At 38.8% G+C, this 20,661-nt stretch overlaps 1 protein-coding gene across 1 annotated transcript in view; it reads left to right on the top strand.

Annotated features, from left to right (window-relative positions):
• Nucleotides 1-11,481: 11,481 nt before the first annotated feature.
• The window catches only part of SI (sucrase-isomaltase), a gene marked incomplete at its 5' end in the record, with an annotated part of 49,370 nt that continues 40,190 nt past the window's right edge, over nt 11,482-20,661 (top strand). The window contains 5 exons of the mRNA XM_082056653.1: nt 11,482-11,605; nt 13,075-13,148; nt 17,465-17,585; nt 17,675-17,784; nt 18,473-18,624. Coding sequence (XP_081912779.1) covers nt 11,482-11,605; nt 13,075-13,148; nt 17,465-17,585; nt 17,675-17,784; nt 18,473-18,624 — 581 coding nt within the window. The remainder of the gene's footprint in view (nt 11,606-13,074; nt 13,149-17,464; nt 17,586-17,674; nt 17,785-18,472; nt 18,625-20,661) is intronic.

Raw genomic sequence — 20,661 nt, 5'->3', positions numbered from 1 at the left:
AGCATCCCCAGAGGAAATCTGGGGAGAAACAAAGTTCAGCCTGAGGTGCAGCACTATGTTCAGGTCCTGGTAGCCTGGTTCCTGGAGAGGGAAAGTCAGTAAGCAAAGGAGACCGTTCTTCTAAGTGGAGATGTCCCTGGAGGATACAGTGATCCTTACAAGCAGAACTCTGAAATTAGTACATTTGGAAAGATTTTGAGGTATTTCTGGATTTCATGGATTTAAAGGCAAGAAATTCATATTTGGAGATTTTTTTTTTTTACCATTATTTTTTTTTAAACTCTTGTTAATATATTAGGTGCACTTGTATATGCCCTTGTGCAAACCAATATTTTGGTTTGCGCATGCCGGTAGTCAAATTATTCCTTCCTCAGAGCAAAGTTTTCCTAGGGTGGGTGATGCATCTTAAAAACTGTAGAGTTAATAAAAGATCTGTTCTTTATCAATACTTCCTTAATAACGCCATTCAATATTAAGTGTAAGGATAAGTATTTACCAAGGTCCTGCAGAGCTGCTGCTGATGTCTTGGTAATTTAATTTCTTAGGGTGCTTCTTGTATGCTGGCCTCTATAAAAATAGTTGCCAACTCATCTTGGCCCTGGCAGAACCCATGGCTTTCCTCTTCACCCAAGGATGATGCAGGCACTCCTGACAGTGTAGCAACCTTGGCTCCTTATGAGAAGCACATAAGCACCTATCATAAAAGTTATCCAGCTCTCAGGAAAAAAACATTACCAATATGGTCCATGGCCACTTTTGCATCCTGTAGAGACAACAATTTTAGACTGCAAAAGTGTTGGGATCAAGTGTTTTTCTTTGGTTTGGCTAGTTCCCTGCTCTTGTCTTTCCATTCTCTCTCCGTGCCTCCCCTGCTGTGCTTGAGTCAAGGAATTCAGTGTTAAAGTGATTTGCTATGCAAACAATGTAGTTTGGACTCATAATTTTGTGGTGGTGTTTAAAGGAGAGGAGGTTGTACGGGACCGTGTCTTAGAATGGAAATGAAGTGGCCACAAGGAGATATACTTGTGCTGGGAGATTTGTCATATGGAGAGTATAAACACATCTTAAGGACAAGGTAGAAAACAACCTATATTAATGGAACAGAGCAATGCAGAAATTTATGGTGTTGAGCCTTGCGGTGACAGAGGTATTAAAGAACCTCAAATGAGCTGCAGGATACGTAAGTCTTCTGGTTAATGAATGATCGTGTTAAAACCTCAGGGTGTAGAGGGAAAGCCTTTATGTCTTCCTTGAATGTGTAAAGATGGTACCTGCTGATTTTGGAACCACTTCTAATAGTTTTGAGCTACTGTAGCTTGACTGGGTTGTTGTGGTGTTTGCTGTACACCAGAGTCAGAGATATGACAGCCCAGCAAATGCTCCACACCGAGTACCTTTGTGTTGTTTGCTGCTTCTGTCTCTGCACCCACTTAGGACTCGAGAAAGGTTAAGCGTAGGTGTAGAGCTTGCAGATGAAGATCCGTTGGGCTGAAGAAAAGGATCACATATTCTCATCCTGACGTCTGCAGGATGGAAAACAAGTTGTAACCTTCAATATGTATGGATTTGTACAAGAGGAAGGCTGAGGTTTCTCTGCACTGGGTGTAAATACAACTCTGTCTGTATCATTGTTTGTGGAAGGTGTGAACTACACAACATCACTTATAGAATTGTAGAATCATCAAATCATTTTGGTTGGAAGAGACCCCTAAGATCATAGAGTCCAATCATAACCTAACACTGGTGCTAAACCATGTCCCTAAAAACCTCATCTACGCATCTTTGAAACACCTATGGGGATGGTGACTCCACCACTGCCCTGGGCAGCCTGTTCCACTGCTTCACTTCCAGCATTTCTGGCCCCCAAAGCTTTGTTCAAAGTCTGGCACTATTTGGTGTTTTCATTCAGACTCCCACTCGAGTTTACAAGTGACTGTAATAATATCAAGTGTTAGGTTTGCTGTTGTGTTTGGGTTATGTTTGTTTGGTTGGTTTTTGTTTGTTTTTTGTTTTTGCTTTCAAAGCTTCCAGCTGTTGTATTTGGAGAAAAAACCTTGAAACAAGTATGATCGGAACCTTTAAGGATTTTACAAATCCTTGTGCATGTGTAAAAACAGAAGCATCTAAGGGGATTATTTAACACTTCAGGATTATAATCCTTCATCATAATGATGCAAATATTACCACTAGGTGCAAAGCTACAGTTTAGCAGTCACTGTGTAGGTTAAATTACAAGGAAGGGACTGTCTAATGGAGAGGTTATATCTTGGAACTTCGAGGTTTCTCATGTCTTGAGTGGTGTAAATATGAGCTGATCCCTGTAATCGTTTTGTTTCCTCACAATGAGCATCTATTATTTTTATTGGAGAAAAATGCAAAGCCGAACATTACATTGTAATAAGTAAAAAGCTGGTGAGGAATCAGTCTATAATAATGGTGGCTTTGCTTTGTTTCCTGCTTGGTAGCAGCAAGAAGTGCGGTGCTGGCTGGAAGACCATCTGTAGCAAGGACGAGGAAAGTCATAGAACCAGCCAGCAGTCGAGCTCTGACAAAAACATGCAAAGGGTCAAAACAGTGATTTCATTAAGCAGCTACTTGCAGAATTATCTTTTCCTCACTCCAAAAGCTGGGAGACAATCTGTCATTTCAGCTTTTGTCCAAAAGTGACCTGAAAAAAAATGTGGTAGGTTAGAAATTGTGGATAACGAAGTTAGGACTTAATAAGGTGTTGCTATTTTGGGTCTGCCTGATGTATAAGTCAAGAATCCTTGGAGTGGGCAGACTCTTGGACTTCCTAGTGCTCTGTGCGTATGTGTCTTCAAACCAACACAAGTAGGTAGTTATATAAGTATTTATTTTATGTTAATGTGCATTTTGACAGCCTAAATACAGACCGGGCAGATTTGGGCTCTTAAATCCCAGGCTCTGTTTTGCCCTTAGTTGAATGATCAGACTGTATGTGCTTCAGTTAAGCGTAAATGTGAATTTATCCATTTCTAGAAGGCAAAATTCCTTGGGAGGTTTAAGAAACAGTTTTCCGTCATTTGGAAGGACTCAAAAGAGGGAGAGGAGGACTCTCTTTTTAAAGATCTTAAATACCTAATACATGCATTTCTGTGTCCTGAAACCAATTCTTCAATTCTCCACCAATTAGGTTTCATATGAAGCGATACACTCCTTTTAATTTTTATTTTATTTTTTTAAATCAGAGCAATGAACTGTAACTTGAATGTTAACCTTGACATGCCTGTGTTCAGAAAATGACTCTGATGTCTGTGGATCTGCTCGCAGAAGTGCAAATTCCTTCCTGCTGGTACATTTCAGATAGAAAGGAACACCACGAAAAGAAAAAAAATCATGTAAGGCTGAAGAACTTGAGAGATTGAAGACTTGAGACTAAAACCTAACAGTTTTTCCCACTAATAAGACTCCAGAATGGGCTTATGACAGGCCTCATGAACAAATAATTCAGATTTAACACACTACCAAGTCCCACCCTTCAACAAAGCCTTCATCTTCTGAAAAGTCAACTTTTCTTGAAAAAGCATCTGAGCTCCCTTAATTTTGCTAGCTGATTCAAACCAGGAATTCAGATATTTGAGGAGGAATAGTTATTAATTAATCAAGTTTCTTGCTCTTTGGGGGTTTTTTCAGCTTTTTCAGGGGGTTTTCATCAAACTGCAAATCAAAACGCCTTTCCATGCTCTGCACATTGCCCAAAGCAGCACAGGAAGATCAGGGTCGCTGCTAAAGAGACTGTCAGATTCTCAACAAGGTAAAGGTGAAGGAGGGGAGGACACAAAAAAATGTGAAGAGGGTGACGCAGAGGCAGCTGTTGCACCTTATGGACCTGCAGAGCCCTCAGTAGGCTTCAGTGTGAACGTGCTGCAGCAACCCAAAGTTTCCTTAAGGACACGGACAATACGAAACCCTTTGGAGCATCCTTGAGATGGCAGAGCAGAGCTGTGAGGATGTAGCTGAGAGTTGGTGCTATACTTGTATGAATTATATGTACTATCATGAGCCAGTAATTAGCTGGAAACAAATATTAGTTCTCCTTTTCCCCCTTTATTTCTAGGCAGTGAAGTCAATCCTAAAATTAACATTGTCAGCTACAAATGACAGGTTGAAATCACTTCCTTGTAGGACACTTTAAATCTTTGAATATTCCTAATGCTATCTCATTACAGCTTGAACAATAAAGAAGCAAACAATAGATTTTGATCAAGTAACGCTCTTAAACACTTACTGATACTTCAATATCCTGAAGCATGAACAGGCGAAGAGAAAATGTACCTTTTCTGTGCAATCTTGTAATTTCTTTCTCAGCTGAAAGGATAGATAATAAATAGTGACAGTACATAAGCTTTGGTTCTATTAAGACCTACCATTTGCTATCTTGAAGAACACCAGTTATTAATTTACAGACATAATCAAGTGATTTATATTCATGATTATCATTCAAACTATCATGACACTTGTTCCTTCTACATCAGACTCCTCCTCAGTTCCTGCTTTTTGTGCTCACTAGCTATAAAAATGAATGAGAGGTTTGGGTTGGTTTTTTTTTTTAGAAGCCTTGTTATAGCAGTTTTTTTCTCAGATTTAGTCTCTTAAGAACTGAATCATCACAAGCTCCTGAGAAACACATACTGCAGTAAATACAGTAAGACTTTCAGCAATTATTGCTGTATTTTAGAGATTAGCAACAAGTCATTTCCTCATTTGTACTAAGAGCTGCAAAATTTCTGCATGTTCAGTTGGAATTCTTATCTTTGCAATCACTGTTATGGCTTGTACTGGTCTCTAACTTGACCTAATAAAAATTAATATAATGCACTGGGATTGAATTTCAGACTATGTTCATTACTTCTACCATATTTTGTTGGCTTACAAGTGGTTTTTGAATTAGGATAAAGGCCCATGGTTTAGACACACAGAAACCTATTTATCTACAAATGATACAGTTTATAAAATGTCTAATTGCATTTCTTTTAGAAGAACTACACATAGTTTGAAAATGAACTGCAAACATGTTCTACTTTTCCATGCCAAAGAAATTGTTCAATTGACATTATTTCTGCATCTGGTGAGTAAACAAAATCAAAATCTTTTGGCTGTCAGTTGCTATAAACTGAATGCTGCTGTTGTCTGAGACCAAACTCAGGGTATCCAATGTTGAACTGTGAGGGTCTTTGGGAAAATGAGATTACTTTGAATTAATTCATTCTCTCCAGAGTCTCTTTGGGGGAAAAGATGTTTCCAATGCATTCGTGAGGCTTTCCCAGTTCTTTGTCTTGTTTGGCCAGATTTGCATTAACCTCAGTTTGATATCTGAAGGAGACTGCAGGACAGGTACATTTTTAAAATTTATTTTTCATTAGGAGTTTTCTTGCTCGTTTTCTCCATAAAGCTGAATCACAGTTGTTGTTGTTTTTATTTCCTAAACATAGGAATCTTCTGTGTTCTCTTCAGCAGCGTGTAATATGTTGCAAAGCTGAACAACAGTGTCGCTTACACACTCAGATTTGGAGCTGCGATGAGAATTTCCCAGGGAACTCTGGTAAAGCTTCCATCTAGAAATCTCCATAAAAGAGCTGCCTCACGCTGGTTTTCAAAGCTCTCTGCTGAACACTGGTTATTGAAGCTTAAAAGAGGAAAAAGATGCCTGTTGTGTGGAGACCATTTACATTTTCACTGCAATCTTTGAAAAGTGCTGAAGAACTGGTTAAGGTGCGTGCTGAACCTTCTTCAGGTTGAATTTCACCTAACTCATTATAGCTTGCATTGCCTGATGGTGTTCTGCAAAGGTCTGAGGACTTTTTTTCAGGTTTCCATTGACTCATATGATAAAGAAAATAAGGTACAATCTATAAAAAATTAGGTACAATCTATAAAAAATGAAAGGGAAGAGGTATCAAACTAAATTTTCCTTTGCTCCTGTTTAGCAGTGCCAGGGTAGTTTAATAATTCAATGCTGATTAAGCCAGAGAGAACATGCAATGACTTCAGCTGAAAGGCCAAGATACTCTTTTCAAATTAAGGAGTTCTAGTCTTCAGCCTCTGCTTCAGCTCTGAGTATTTTATTCACTGTTTGTGTAAAAAGAGAAATAACCCTGAAAGCACCCAGTCTTTTCTTTAAAAGTGCGGGAAAAGTGTAGTTATAGTTCTGAGTTTCTAAAACCTGATCTTTTTCAGTGTGAAGAGGAGCTGTGCCCCTATTTTCAAAGTTGTTTTGTTTTGCTTTTCAGTTGAGCACTGGAGCAAATCTTCTGTGATTTCAATGTCAAAGAGCAAGATTCTGGGGACAGGAATAACATCCACGCAACCTGCTTGTTATTTGATAGCGGAATTTTATCGAGGGTTTCCTGTGAGCCCTCTAAGAGCCGTGCTGAATTTGGACCAGTTTTCTGCTTGTGTGCATCTGCCTCATTAGTTTGCCAACACGTCCTGATATTCTTGGGAGCAAATTCATCACCAGAATAAACCGTCTTTCAGCAGCAGAGTTACAGCAGGAACAGACTGAGTCTCCTGCCAACAACCTGTTCAATTGTATCATGTAGAATCTGAGACTCTCGACAAAATGTTGATTTGACCCAATTATTTAACTTTTGCCTAACTATGATGCTTGTTTTATCTTACTAAAAGTAAGTTATTACTCAATGTATGCAGGATTTGTAATGTTCGGATATATGCAGATATATTTAGATATAAATGGTAGTACAATTATGACTGTATTGCCGGTGGGGGAACTTGTGCATGGGCCCCTGCCCCTGTACCTCTTCTGTTCTCTTGGTACAAAGCTCTATATGTCACTAATCAAACCATAATTCACTTAATGTGACCTCACAGTGACATATATGTTTTGTTGAGGCCCTGCAATATTCTGTTCACACCAGAGTAATGCAAATCTGTTCAAATTTGAACTATGTAAGTCATTAGAGCAGAATCTTCTCACAGCTCTCATTGAAGCTCTCCCATCTTTGCCTGATTTTATCTCAGGTTGTGGTTTAATAAGACCATTATTCCACGTTCACACAGTGCCTGTCGTCTAATGACCTCAGAAACATCCACAGAACTATTTTCATTACCAAATGGAAAAGTCACGAAGCAAGCAGGCAATGAGCGCATGATGATTGGCAGCTGACCTGGGAGTGGAGCACAGACCTGTGGTTCCTTGCACTGATCAGTCACTTGCACTTCAGTACACAAAAAGGTGATAAGGGCTGGTATCTCCTTCTGAAGGAACAAGAGCTGTAACCAGTGTTTAAAGAAGGAGGCAACCTCAGCTGGCAGCTGCCTTGTCACGTGCAGAAGGAAAATCAAGATAATTTATTCTTCCCATTGAGGAATGAGTCTTTGAACATGGGGTTCCTTATTGCTGCCTCCAGAAAATGCTCAGCCTTCTTCTTTCCTTGAATATGACCATAGCTGCACTGAAGGGTTCTCAGTTTGCTGGACTGGGATTAGAGTGTTTTCAGCCATGTTAAAATCACATGTGGGGAGTACAGGAGTGTTCTCCTGTTGGATCTCTGATAGATGTCCTTCCATGGTGGTTAATGATTACGTTTCTGACTAAGATGGTAATCTGCAAGCCACTTCTGGCACAAATTAAGAGTTCCAAACTGTAACTTAAAGTAAATGTTTGATACAGAAACAGTGAAAAAAAATGAAATCTTGTGAAACCGTAGAAATAGAATAAGATATTTATTTTTCTTAACATGGTTGCTTAGCTGAAAACTCAATTATTAGCATAACTGTCTGAATTACTACAGCCAGGAAGTTAATTATGACCAGCTAACAACTTTTTCAAGTTGTATGTGATTTAGTTAAAAACTAAGAGATAAATGTCTCTTTTTAAATGACTACATTTTTAGCAGTACCTAATTTCCTAGTTCCTACATGATTCTCCACAGTCCAGCCTATACTCCTGGGCTTCTAGTAATTCTGCTTACCAGCTGTCAGAAATGAATCAGCTCTTAATTTCTGGAAACCAAAGCAAGACACAGCAGAGACCGCGTTGTTCCAGCTCGTGACTTAATAGAGGTCTTGGTTGTAATTATGGTCTCCCAGTGTCCCTGACTGACAAGCCTTCCCCATTCCTCCTTGGAGTTCAATATCGCATCTTGACCTGAAAGCCCCATTGTTGGTACCCTTTGTAGACTACTGAAAATACACTCAGCAAGGAAACCTGCTGGTTAACCCTCTTGTGAGACCTTTTTGTTCAGTGCTTTTATGGTCTCAAGTTGCATAGAAAAAGTTCACCAGGTGATTGATAATAGAAGTTCACAGCACTGTGAATTAAGGAAAGCACTTAAGCAAATGGTTATATTGATGGCAGGGTGATTGTAGACAGGTTTAACTAAAACACCATATGCTTTGCCAGACTGACTACTTCCCTGGAACAGTTAAATGAAGATATAAACCTTGGAAAACAGATATACATCAAACAAAACCCCCAGGCCTCCCAGACCATTGATAGCTTCATAATCCATGTGAAACCATTATTTCTCAACATGACCTCATAAAGCAGTATATTAGCAATATTGAAAGGGATGCTAGAATTACATTTCCAGAGCTTGCTTACACACATGCAGACATACAATGGAGTGGACCGGGTGAGATAGTTAAATAACAGGCTGCATTTCAAAAACAGAGGCATTGAGAGCAGTGGCATTGATTTGTGTAAAGATGAATGGTTGCAGGAGAGCCCCAGTGCTCTATATATATGATTGATTTTCTTTCTTTTAAGTGCTGACTAAGGAAGAGAGGACTATTCCCTTTGTGCTCCGAAAGGACACATCTCATTCCTGCACTTCACAGTAGGAGGTGAGTTATTCAGAAAACTGAATAAGTTTGAGAACAGTTCAAAAATACAAGTGGCACTTCTGAGCCATTTCTACATTACTGAAAAATAACTTGTAAATACTTTGGTAGTATGAATTGAAAGCTTTCCTTTGAAAAATAAATGTTTAATGTTAAGATTTTATCTATCTGTCATGAGAAAAAGACAAAACCCAGTTATGTTTTAATATTTCACATTAAGATTATGATTGAAGATTCTTCCTTATAAAGTCTTTTACGTTAGTCTTTCGTCTTTTTTTTCCACTTTGACATTTATTGTTAGTATCTCATGAAATCTGTTTATATTCATATTAAAATTAATACTTTATAGTTCATTCCTAAAAGAAGTTCTAATGGTCATAAATGCAATTATCTCCTGCAACTATTTTAATAGCACTTTTTCCTCACTTGAGAACAGTTCATGACTCCGTGTGAAGGTTCCCTAGTAACAAAGATACGGAAAAATAAGAGAATAAAAACTTTAGTCATGCAACTTGGATAAACTTACTGGAATTTTATTGCTGCTTTTCTCTCATTTGCAGAACCTGATGCGTCATAATGAACCAAAATATTATTAATTAACCAGCCATTCCTTGGCTGCAATAATCCCAGTAACACAGTTTAGTCCAAAGAGTTTCTGCAATCTGACTGTAATTATGTATGTACCTGCCCTTGGTAGCTTGGTCAGCAAACAATGCAATGAGCTGATAACAGCAAAGGATAAAGCATCGGTTTTGATGTTGAGCTTTACAAGCAAGAGCAGCAGATGAAGGAGGCACAGACGCTTTAAGGTATGTTGTGTCTTCTATTGCATCCAGGTTTCTGGAGACCTTTACTTCACTGCTGAATAGACATCATGCAACAGAGCTTACATTTATAAATTATAAAGCCTTATTTTCAATGTCTCAGGTCTTGGAGGAGACCATAAGGAGGAAAGAACTGAAATGTAATGTTATAGTTGGAGGTGGAATGGGGAGGGTAGGGCTTGATGACAAGAACTTTAGTAAAATTCTAGTTTTCAGAAAAAGGAATGTTACTTTTTAGGACTCCTAGTCAACATGTATTGAGGCAGTGTTAAAGGAATTCAGGACAGGAACTGCTGGAGTGTCATTTCTTCATTGTAAACAACAGGCCTTAAAAATGTATGCTTTTCTATATACAGTGGAGTTGCAGACTATAAATACAATATTCCCTGGGGGGTAACAATAAATAGAATATTAAAACTGGCTACAAACTTTGATATTAATGGAGAAAATATGAATAGCACTATGCTATTTATAAATATTTCTTTATTAATCACCATACTGAAAAGCACTTAGTTATCTAAACAGTTGCTTTACTCTGCTGAGGACTCGTGTTGGACCAGTATTGCTTTAACTCTTCATTCATTCCCATGGCTGCGGGATCTCCATGAATAGGGGCACAGGTGGGATGATAGGATATACTATTAATAGGACGAAATGGGAGGCAAGTATATACAATAGGCTTAAACCTATTGTATATTTTGTATATATATTGTATGTATTGTATATTTCACAGAAATAAAAGCTTCTTCTAAGCTATTTTTTATTCCTTTGGGTCATCACTAAAACATGTGAACATGTTTAGATATACCAGTGCAATGCACACATATTCCTACAGTTTCTTACCTTAACTAGAAAGAACCAATTTCTCTGTATTTAAGGCTGTTTCATAAGGTTAAATGTTCTTAACCAAATGTTAAATGCAGTAGCAGCTGCCAATGGGTATTGATCTGCATGCTAGAGATTAGTTTTAATTAGTTTCATTGCTGGTGCATAGTGCAGTGCTAATGGTACGGTATTGTTCTTCGTCTCTGCAGCCAGCACGTCTTGCCCCTCTGTGCCTCATGAAAAAGCAATAGTGAGAAAAACACAGGTTTTACACAGCAGTTTAAGGCACTGACTTCACTTACATACCCTCCCTCCTTTCAGCTGTGATTTCAGCAGCAACCAGTGTAGCTCCCGCACCGGTTTCTTCTGCTTTCACTGAACTGCAGGCCCAGTGAAATCCCACGGGCTGACACACGTGCTGTGTTCTTCCACTTTACAAATAAGTAACTTACCCTGTAACCTATGTCTTGCCTTTCCCACGTGTAATGAGCACGCAATCAGAGCTCATTAGAGGTTTTTGTCAAGTACGTTTTTAACAAATCAACATACTCCTATATAAAACAGGATATAGCTTGTGTTTGTTCTAAAGAAGGAAAGAAAGCTTGCAAAAAAAATTTAAAAAAAAAAAAAAGAAAAAAAAAGTAAGGAGATTTTGTTTGTTTTCTGTTTCAGGAATTTCAGTAACATAAGAAACCCCATAGTTAATCTCAGGAGAAAATTGTGGTTTCTATGTAAAGTGGTTTGCAGGGAACAAAATACATTTCTCAGTGATTGCCCGCTAGTGTAATAATGCAGTAATCCGTGCTGTGTGAATTACCCTGAATTGGAGATTTATTGCACATAGTCCTTTAAGAGTGTTACTCAAGCCCTGGGATTAGGGTACATGGTTTAAAACCGGAATAATTTCTAATTTTCACTAATTTATTAAATTAGTAATGCAATTTCTAGAGTTTTGAAAGCTGTTACTTCTGTTTTCCTTATACCAACGGTGTTTCTCTGGATCTAGATGGGCAAGAGGAAATTCAGTGGGCTGGAAGTCACCCTGATCGCCCTCTTCTGCCTGGTGGTCTGTGTAGCCTGTGTCCTCATTGGGCTTTTAGCATCAGGACAATCCGGAGTCAAAACTCCAGGTAAGTGCTTCCCATTGCTGCTGTAGGTCCAGAGCAAAAAAGCCCAGTGGGAGCTGCTCATCTCTGCTTGCTGAGACTGGTGTAAATGCCACCAAGCTTCAGGAATTAAACATCGACATAAATTCTGTCACTGTTTGATTCAGACTTTTCAAGAACATGGACATTCAACTGAAGGGAAAAAAGGAAAAAACACCGTACGCGTTGTTAAAGGCAAAAAAAGTGAAGTACTGACTCTCAATGTTACAGTTATGTTCTTATCATTTTCCAAATGCATATCATGTTCGGTTCTTCCTACCGATAATAGGAGTAAAGTCAGCAGTCATTAACATCATAATAAATAGAGTGGTTCAGAATTTATTGTCGTGAAAAAACTTTCATCCTTTCCTGCCAAGACTGGACTTGTTTTATAAGCACAGAAGTTGTATGATTCCAAAAAATTTTAGGATAAAAAACACAGCACTGAAAAAAAGAAAAGGCGTCAGGGAGACTATGTGGGAGCAGCCAAATTATGTGGAACATACATTGTAATACTAAAAACTTAGTATTGGTACATTAGAAACCGCTTTTCTTATGGCGATGTGATACAGAGCACCCTGCTTTACATACAGTTCCCTTTTGTGTGAGTGGCCCCATTTACACACGGAGACTGAAGCAAAAAATCTGGGAGGTGAATATGCCAGCAAAATAAAAATAATTGCTAATACACAACAAACATCTGGTGTTTTGAGAAACTCCCCATACAGGCTATTATCTGCCTATTCTCTGCCTGTTTCTGTCACAAGGTGAGTATGAGTCTCCCTAGGCAGAAAGTACAAGTGCGTGTGTTGCAGATAATGCAAACAGATGAGTGTCTTCATTTGTGTGCATCTCAGCCTGAGACAAGATTTCTGCACTTCAGAGTTCTCATTCCAAACATAGACAGTGCTCCATCAGTGTTGGGAGAATCTGAAAACAACCATTGGGTATGCTTTTGTCAGCTGGAGTTGACAAACCTGAAATCTAGTGGAAGATCTTAATGGAGCTTTAAGGTGCTTTTACCTGATGCTGTAATTCAGGCTCCTATGGAATAACAATATTGCACGGGATGGAGAACCTATGAGAGCAGCATATGTACTGTTTAAGACAAAGAAAAGTCATTCCACTTTTAATTCGGCATGTATTTTCATGCGAAGCAATGCATATTGAGCTACAGGACTTACTGAAAACTGGATTAATGGATATCTTAAGAAATGAAATTTTCAATGTCACCCATATTATCCTACCTTTATCTGAAATAGTTGTGTACAATTTTTCAAAGGTAAAAATAAATCACATTGGCAACAGTTTACACTCATTTGCATCTATAATTGTTAGAGTTTCAGGATGGTGAGAAATAGCCAGCAGAAGCAGTTACTGAGTTAAGAGATAATCAAGTTATTCCTACATTTTTGAAATCCTGGTAATAACCCATTCCTTTTTGTCCCTAACAGAATTTTCAGCGAATTGTCCAAACATCTTAATAGAGGAGAGGATTGACTGCATCCCGGATCAAATAGCAACAAAGGTCTGAAAACATTCTAGGAAAAAATTACAGAACAGGCTTTATCCCATAAAGCCTCATGCTTGATGATAAATTTAACTTGTCTCTACTATATAATTTGTTTTCTTAACCTTTTTTTAATCTGTGGTTGCCTGAATGCTTTGCAGGGAAGTCTAGAACCCTTTCAGCCCATTGACAGAAGCTCTGGTTTTTGTAACCACTGTAGCAATTTTCTGTCTAAGGTTGAAGATCACTGCCGAAGTACTACCCAGCGGTTTGGTTCGGAGATAGGTGGAAACAAAATTAGTACTAGTATTTGTAATAGTTCAGAAAGAGCAGGTGAAGATGCACTTTACTCAGATGTGCCAGACTTTTATAATATGAGAAATATGGTCACAGTTTTCTTTCAGCACCAGTTTGAATCTCAGTGTTTTTCTGCCTTGGTTGTGGTGTCTCTTATCTAGGAGAGCACAGAGTTTAGAAATCACCTTTTGGCTTAAGAATCTATGAATTAAGATTCCCAATGAAAAGTATTATCTTAATTTTTCAGTGCTATCACATTCAGAACATTTTTGTAGGTGTTGGTCTTGAAAGGCTGTTATTATTATTTTTATTATTGTTAATATTTTTTGTCTTTACTATGAACATTCAAACAGAACATTTTTGTAGGTGTTGGTCTTGAAAGGCTATTATTATTATTTTTATTATTGTTAATATTTTTTGTCTTTACTATGAACATTCAAAACCCGCCTGGGCACCTTCCTGTGTAGCCCCATCTAAGTGTTCCTGCTCCGGCAGGGGGATTGGACTGGATGATCTTTGTGGTCCCTTCCAATCCCTGACATTCTGTGATGTTGTCATTTTCTGATGGAAACTGGTGGATGCTCGACATCTTTCTTTGGTTTGGGTGGGCAGCTTAGGAGAAAAAATAGTCAATATATTATGATGTGTGATGTTTATGTGATTCGCAGCAGTATAAAAATTTGTGAAGCAGCTGTCTCAGTCTCTGAGGAAATTCCCAGTCTAATTCCAGATATGACAGTTGTTAAAGCTTCTGTCATGCCTTGGGGTTTGTTATCATATATATATTTCAATAAAGTCCTGCAGGTGAACAGGTTAGTAAAGACTCGAATCACAGCCTCTGCTCTTTTGGGTCCCTCACCACCCCCGGGAGCAAGAACACCATGGTAGGAACAGTCATACAGATCACTTTAATCTTTAATTACTACCTTTGAATCAGTCACCCCAAATTAAGTGCTGCACTCATCATACAGCGAGGGAAATGGTTTTGCTCTGGTTGCAACTGTAAGCCTCATTGTAAGTCTGCCCTTTCTTTTTACCATCACTGATTAGAAAGAATTAAAAATAATCAAGTTATAGATACTAGCAGAGAAGTAGATCCAGATGCAGGTGTGACCACTGAGGTACCTGATGTGGAATTAGAGGTAAAATAAATTATTCCTGAGTCTGTTCTTTCTTTATTGAAGACCAGGCAGCAGATTTCTCATGATTAGAGATAAATATCACCTTTAACCCGTGCCCTGATAGAAGCTATTAGGTGCACGCCTGACACAAGCCAGAGTCCCAGCCTGGTGTGTCCATTCATTCCTGTATAGATTTTCTCCTGGAACCATTTTAGTTTTCCTTCCTCAGGCTATTCTATTACAGCAGCCAGCAGAGCTGTAAAACTACAGATACCTGCTTAGAACAACATGACTTTCCTGCAGTGGTTCTTATCATTGGTTTTCAGAATAAACAGCACCTGGGAAAATCATTATTTGCCTAAACTCATATAGCAGGTTAGTTCCTGTCCTGATTTCTTTATTTGCTGAAAATGTCCTAGATGAATCTAGAAAACGAGTGGGTTGACGAAGATGGACATGCTGAAAGAAAGTAGATATTTATTAACTATTCACTGCTGTAAAAAAGTGTCATGAAGCTTGATTAGATAAGAAGAATGCACCAATAAAAAATGAATTATCTTGAGCAGAGCTATTGCAGTTCATCATTGGACTGAGACCTCTGAAGGCTTGGGGGTTGTATTGTTGGTTTTGTTTGGGTTTGTTTTTTTTTTCTCAAAATACTCTGCTGGTAGAGGTTTGTTTGGGTGCACATAAGAGAAACATTTTAGTTCAGCACTTAAACAATTATTTTAATCCTTAGTGCTCTGCTCAGTGTTAAGAAGCCATCTCACATTGTACCCCAGCATAAACTGCTTCCTCATATCTAGGATCATTTCTAATTAAGCTTTGACTTTCTCTTTGGCTTTATCGGGTATTGGTATCTATTCTGTTGGGTTTATAGCTCAGAGGCTCTGATCAGCTCGCAGTTTTATTTACACCAAAGTATAGCTTTTATAAAAGCGTCTCCAATGTCTTTGGATGAACTCTGCTCCTTTCCCCGTGTTAAGTGTAACTGATTTTGCACTTCTGTATTTACTGCCTTATGCAGCAAGATCAATGTGCCCCAAAAAACACAGAGCTATAGCTTACAAATCCTCTAGAATAAGCTCTAGCTAGAAGAGTATCACTGGACTGTAAAGTAACTGCTGAAAATAGTCAATAAGTATTCATGAAAAGCGGCTGGGGAAAAAGAAAAGTGTGCTTATGAAGTTGGGAATGCAGATGCTTGAGCTACCAGGCTTTAGGAAAATGTGTTCTTCAAGCTATTCTGCATTTCATGGGATAGTCGTGGGTCTAGGAAGGGATAAGAGGATGGAGGTAGCGACTCTGTTCTTAGGTATTTAGGATATTCCCCTATCTATGAACGAAATGAAGTAAGGGAGCAAAGCTGGGATCTCTGCAGTCTTGGGGGGGATTGGTGCTGCTTCTAATTTACTCTAAAATAGTTTATAAAATGGGAAATAGGGAGTTCTTGTGGTGGGAGCCGGGAAGGTGGAAAATGAGCATGAGTTTTTGACAGCCTTAGAAAGTGCAGAGATTTGTGGATCGATGTGGGGGGAAAAGAGTCACTGTATCTCTCCTGCAACCATGTTTTTTGCTTGGAAACTAATCAAGATGACAGCAGACATGTTTTCTGATGTGATGAGTTCATGACAGACAGACAAATATTTTTCTATTTGATGAATCTGCGTTTTATCTTGGGTGGTTTTGCAGAGATTTCTGTGCTCTGTGCAATTGCTACCGAATAAATGTCCTAAGTCTTCCCATGGCACTGGGTCTGTGAGCTCCCTCTGTACCTTCCTCCAGCCCTTGCATGATTTCTGGGCTGGACTTGTTTTATCTTTGCTCCGTTCAGAGGCTGAGAAAAGCATTTGACCTGCAACCAACCACCTTGGGCTCTACAACCCTAAACCAAGTGCCACCCAGGACAGCAGCAATAGAGATTTTTGGATCAACTCCGCCCATTCCAAGCTGCAGAATATTTTAAATAAGCATGGCATAAATACCAAAAACATTTGAGCACTGTCAGATGAAGGCAGAAACAGCTTCTCTTAGTGAGCAGGTGGAGGGGAAGGACTTAAAGATCTGCATGTTGGATTTGGATACCTGGGATCGCTTATGGATGCTGCTCTTTGCCCTCAGTGAAACTGCTTGTGTTACTGCTGCCCTTTGCCCTAAGTAACGAGTTGAGTTTTTAATGAGAGAAAAATGTGTGGGAACTTAGTGATGTATTACCCAAATCTTATCTTCAAACATTAAAACTCACGCAAACAGCACGTGGATAAGTTAATTCCTAACAGTAAAGCAAAGGTACTGTAGCTTGTTGGACTACTGAAAGGTAGTGTAAAGGTTGGTGCCACTATGCTGAGATATATGCTTTAAATAATTTATTTGCTTGTGTTTTTTTTAAAAAAAAAGTTGACTTAATTTAAGGTTCTGCAGAAACAATCTGAGCATTTCTGATACTGGAAAATGACATTAAAATGTAGATATTATACATGATGATCTGTTGTGCATATGTAGAAGTTTACCACTCAGATGGTTACCAGGTATTAAACCAATAGTAACTTCTACCGCCTCTCCAGTGTATGACTTTTGGTCAGACTATACTGCATCTGTCACGGCTTAAATCTTTCAACAATTCTTTTTAAATGTTAATTTTGCCTGCATATCTTGCAGCTATAAGAAAGAATGAATGTCTAGTATGCAGATTTCTACTCTGAATCCAGAAGAAAATCCTTTCTATTTAATATATTCTGTGCCATTGAATTCAACTGATAGATTTTTTTCAGATAAGGAGTTCATCTAATCACAGATATTATTAAGGTTTCTGGTGTTTGGGGTAAAATCCACTCTACGTGCATTTTAATGGTTTTAGCGTAGAGGTTTTATTTGTGTGAAATCAGCTCATTTGTGCCCCTTATGTCCTTGGATCAGAGCACCTGCAACCTGCGTGGCTGCTGCTGGAGTCCCCAGAGCGACACCAGTGTGCCCTGGTGTTTTTTTGGCTCAAACCACGGCTACAGAGTGGATGGGTCGACACGATCAACTCAGGCAGGTGAGCTGTGTGCTGAGCTCCCCAATTTATGCATGTGCCAATGGTCAATTAAACACAATAACATTATGACTTTTTTATTTATTTCCAAGGGTTCGAGGCTACGTTAAAAAGGCTGCCATCACCTTCTCTCTTTGGAAATGATATTGACACTGTTCTCCTCACGGGAGAGTATCAGACAGCAAATCGCTTCAGGTTCAAGGTTAATCTTTTCTCTATGCTGTTTTAAGGTTCACGTTCTGTGCTCGATTTTAGACTGGTGGTGAGGTTAGGAGGGCTGGATTAATCTCTCTAATGGACTCTCACGACTCCCACTGATGTGCTCGGCTCCTCCTTTCTTTGTCCTCTCCAGTGTTGCAATGCATCAGGTTAATGAAGGTCTAGCGCAGTGAGATTTCTGCATGAAAAATTACTGAGGTCTTTGAAAACCTCAGTTTTTATGTTATCTACCTCTTCTCCTCATTATAGGAACATTTTGGGGATAAATGTATTTACTTAATTTTTATTTACAGCCTGGCTGTATCTCTCAGTCACTTTGACAGCCAACATTAGGTCTTCCAATGATTTCTGTTTTCTATGGAAAACTCCACAGTTTGTGCCGTGAATGTGGGGTATCGGTGGGTTCTGGTGTTGAGTGGGGTTTCTTCTGGGGGAGACCTTCCTCTTGTTGTGGGTTCCTGCTGAGACAAGGAAACACAGAGTCAAGTATGATGAGGGAAATGGCTGAAAATAACTGATGAAAGTTGGAAGTGAATAACAATGAAGATGAAGATAGATTGGGATAGGGGTGGGAATATCCCAAGTCAGAACTGTGTGTTAATGCTGGAAAATGTTTGAATTAGGCATTAGTTTACAGAGGCCCAACAGTTCTGTTGTTTGAATATGTGCAGATCACTGATCCTAACACGCAAAGATTTGAAGTCCCTCATGAGCATGTGCAACCTTTCACTGGATCCGCAGCCTCCAATTTAAACTACAGAGTGGAAGTGAAGCAGAACCCCTTTGGCATCGTGGTGACCAGAGTGAGCAATGGCAGAGTGCTGTAAGTAACATCGGTGCTTTTCCTGAATAACACAGATGTCGTTGGTTTTCTCTGAGAGCCCATGTTGCCACACAAACAATGCATGTCCGAGATGCCATGTGTGAGGTGCCTTCTCGGACATATAAACTACTTCTCTTCTTTTGACTGATGGATGTTCTGCAAGGGCTTTTGCGAGGCCTTTGGAAATAAATTCTGTGATATGGAGAGGTCTGTCAGAACAGATTTCTCTTTGGCTCTCTGTTCACTTTCACCCAATACTAGGGAAATCTCTACAGCTACTTTGTTCCATCATCTCAGGGAATTTTGTTATCTGAAGGACTCCTTGCCAGTGTTGCAATCATGCTGAAAACCTGAATCACCAAAACCAGGTTGTCCTTTAGACCTATGATACCCAAGAACAGCTGGTGCAAGCCACTGATAAGCTGGTCGTGTAATGCTGTAAGTATTACAAAATAGTTGATGGACTTGTATATTAGATGCTCTCATCTCATTTAGATTCTAAAATAAGTAAATAAAACAAACCTACAAACCTGATGGCATGGCCTTAAGACCCATTAGAAGGGGGAAGTGTCAGGATGAACATGCTTATTAAACCTGTCCAAGAATGATCACCTGCCAGAGTGCTAGGCCAGTTGGGTTATCAATGCTTCAAGTCTAATTAATTACCAACTACTTTTGTGCTCTTACTAGTATTGTTTTCTTGCTCAGAGTCCTCTATAATGATTGATTTGCAATTATAGAGAGCACAAAGGTGGACTTGGTATTCAGTAGTGCCTGACTGATTAATCAGGTATATGGAGGGGGAATAAGAAGCCTGGTCCAATAGAACCATGTTGACACAGTGCTCTGCAAGATTGTCTATATTTTCCAGAGGCTTTTGTTTAATTTGATAAAAGTGGATGCATTTTCTGTCTCTAAGGAAAAAAAAATACAGCAATGCTTGACTCTGAGTTTGAGTGTCTCAAAGAAAGTTGTTGTTAGCATGGGATAAAGGCAGCCCCTCAAAGATTAATCTTTAATAAATCTGTTTAGACAAGATGAGTGCTTTCTCCCGACTCTTAAACAACCAAATGAAAGGGAGGTCTCTTTGGAAAAGGGGGAGTGGGGATTAATGTGTTATTGCAGTTCATTATAAATTTCGTAATTATCCAGATAGTTCTAAAGCCTACGACCTTCCATCATCATTTGTTACACTTGAGCCACCCAAAAGAGAGTTCTGGTCACCATATTCTTCATTTGCAAGACAACTTGAAAGATTGTAGTAGTTTCATTGGAAACACAAAGTTTACCCTCCCCAAAAAGCTAGTTTCAGTACAGGTTTTGAGCAGATGGGCAAGATAGTCCTTGGAATCATTAAAACTGGACAGAAATATATCAGCTGAGGACTTGACCTATGAAGTCTCTCTCAAGTGTTAGTAGTTTTAACTTAAAAAAAAAAAAAAAGAAAGGTAAAGGAGCAGATTAAAAGTGTAGCAAGGTTTTTGTTGCTTGTTTTTACAGTATTTGTGATCGCTAATGCACTGTGTATTTATTTAGTAGTTTAAGGACCTCTTTACGTGTAAAAGAATTTACTGATAACGATAAACTGAAAGTGATAAATATAGTGTACTAAGACATCTGAAGTGAGGAGAAAGGCATATTATTTTGAAATTTTATATGATGTTAATACATATTGAAGTAGTTTGCTGTCTAAAAGTACATAATTTTCTCTGCTTTCGGGGAAAAACTGTGTTTCTGCAGATCCCTGTAAGCTCTTGGTTTAATGAAGCCAAAGATAACCTTCAAATCCGAGGATCAGCTTCATTCCAGTTGCTCTCTGCTTTAAATTTGGTTTGACTCACAATTACATTCTGTTTATGATTGTTGCCTTTAAAAAGTGAAGCCTGAGGGAAACTCAAACTACTCCTGGTTTGGGGTCAATTTTGATACATTTGCCAAATATTCCAAGTCTTAGAGAAATTAAAGAGGAAAATTAACATGATTAAGTTCAAAAGGAATGAAATTAACTGTTTTGATGAATTGTGGGAGATCCTTAGC

This window comes from Streptopelia decaocto (genome assembly GCF_964273445.1).
Source record: "Streptopelia decaocto genome assembly, chromosome: 6".
NCBI classification, from domain to species: Eukaryota; Metazoa; Chordata; class Aves; order Columbiformes; family Columbidae; genus Streptopelia; species Streptopelia decaocto.
The sequence above is the reverse complement of the archived record's forward strand: the minus strand, read 5'-3'. Positions and strand labels throughout refer to the sequence as shown.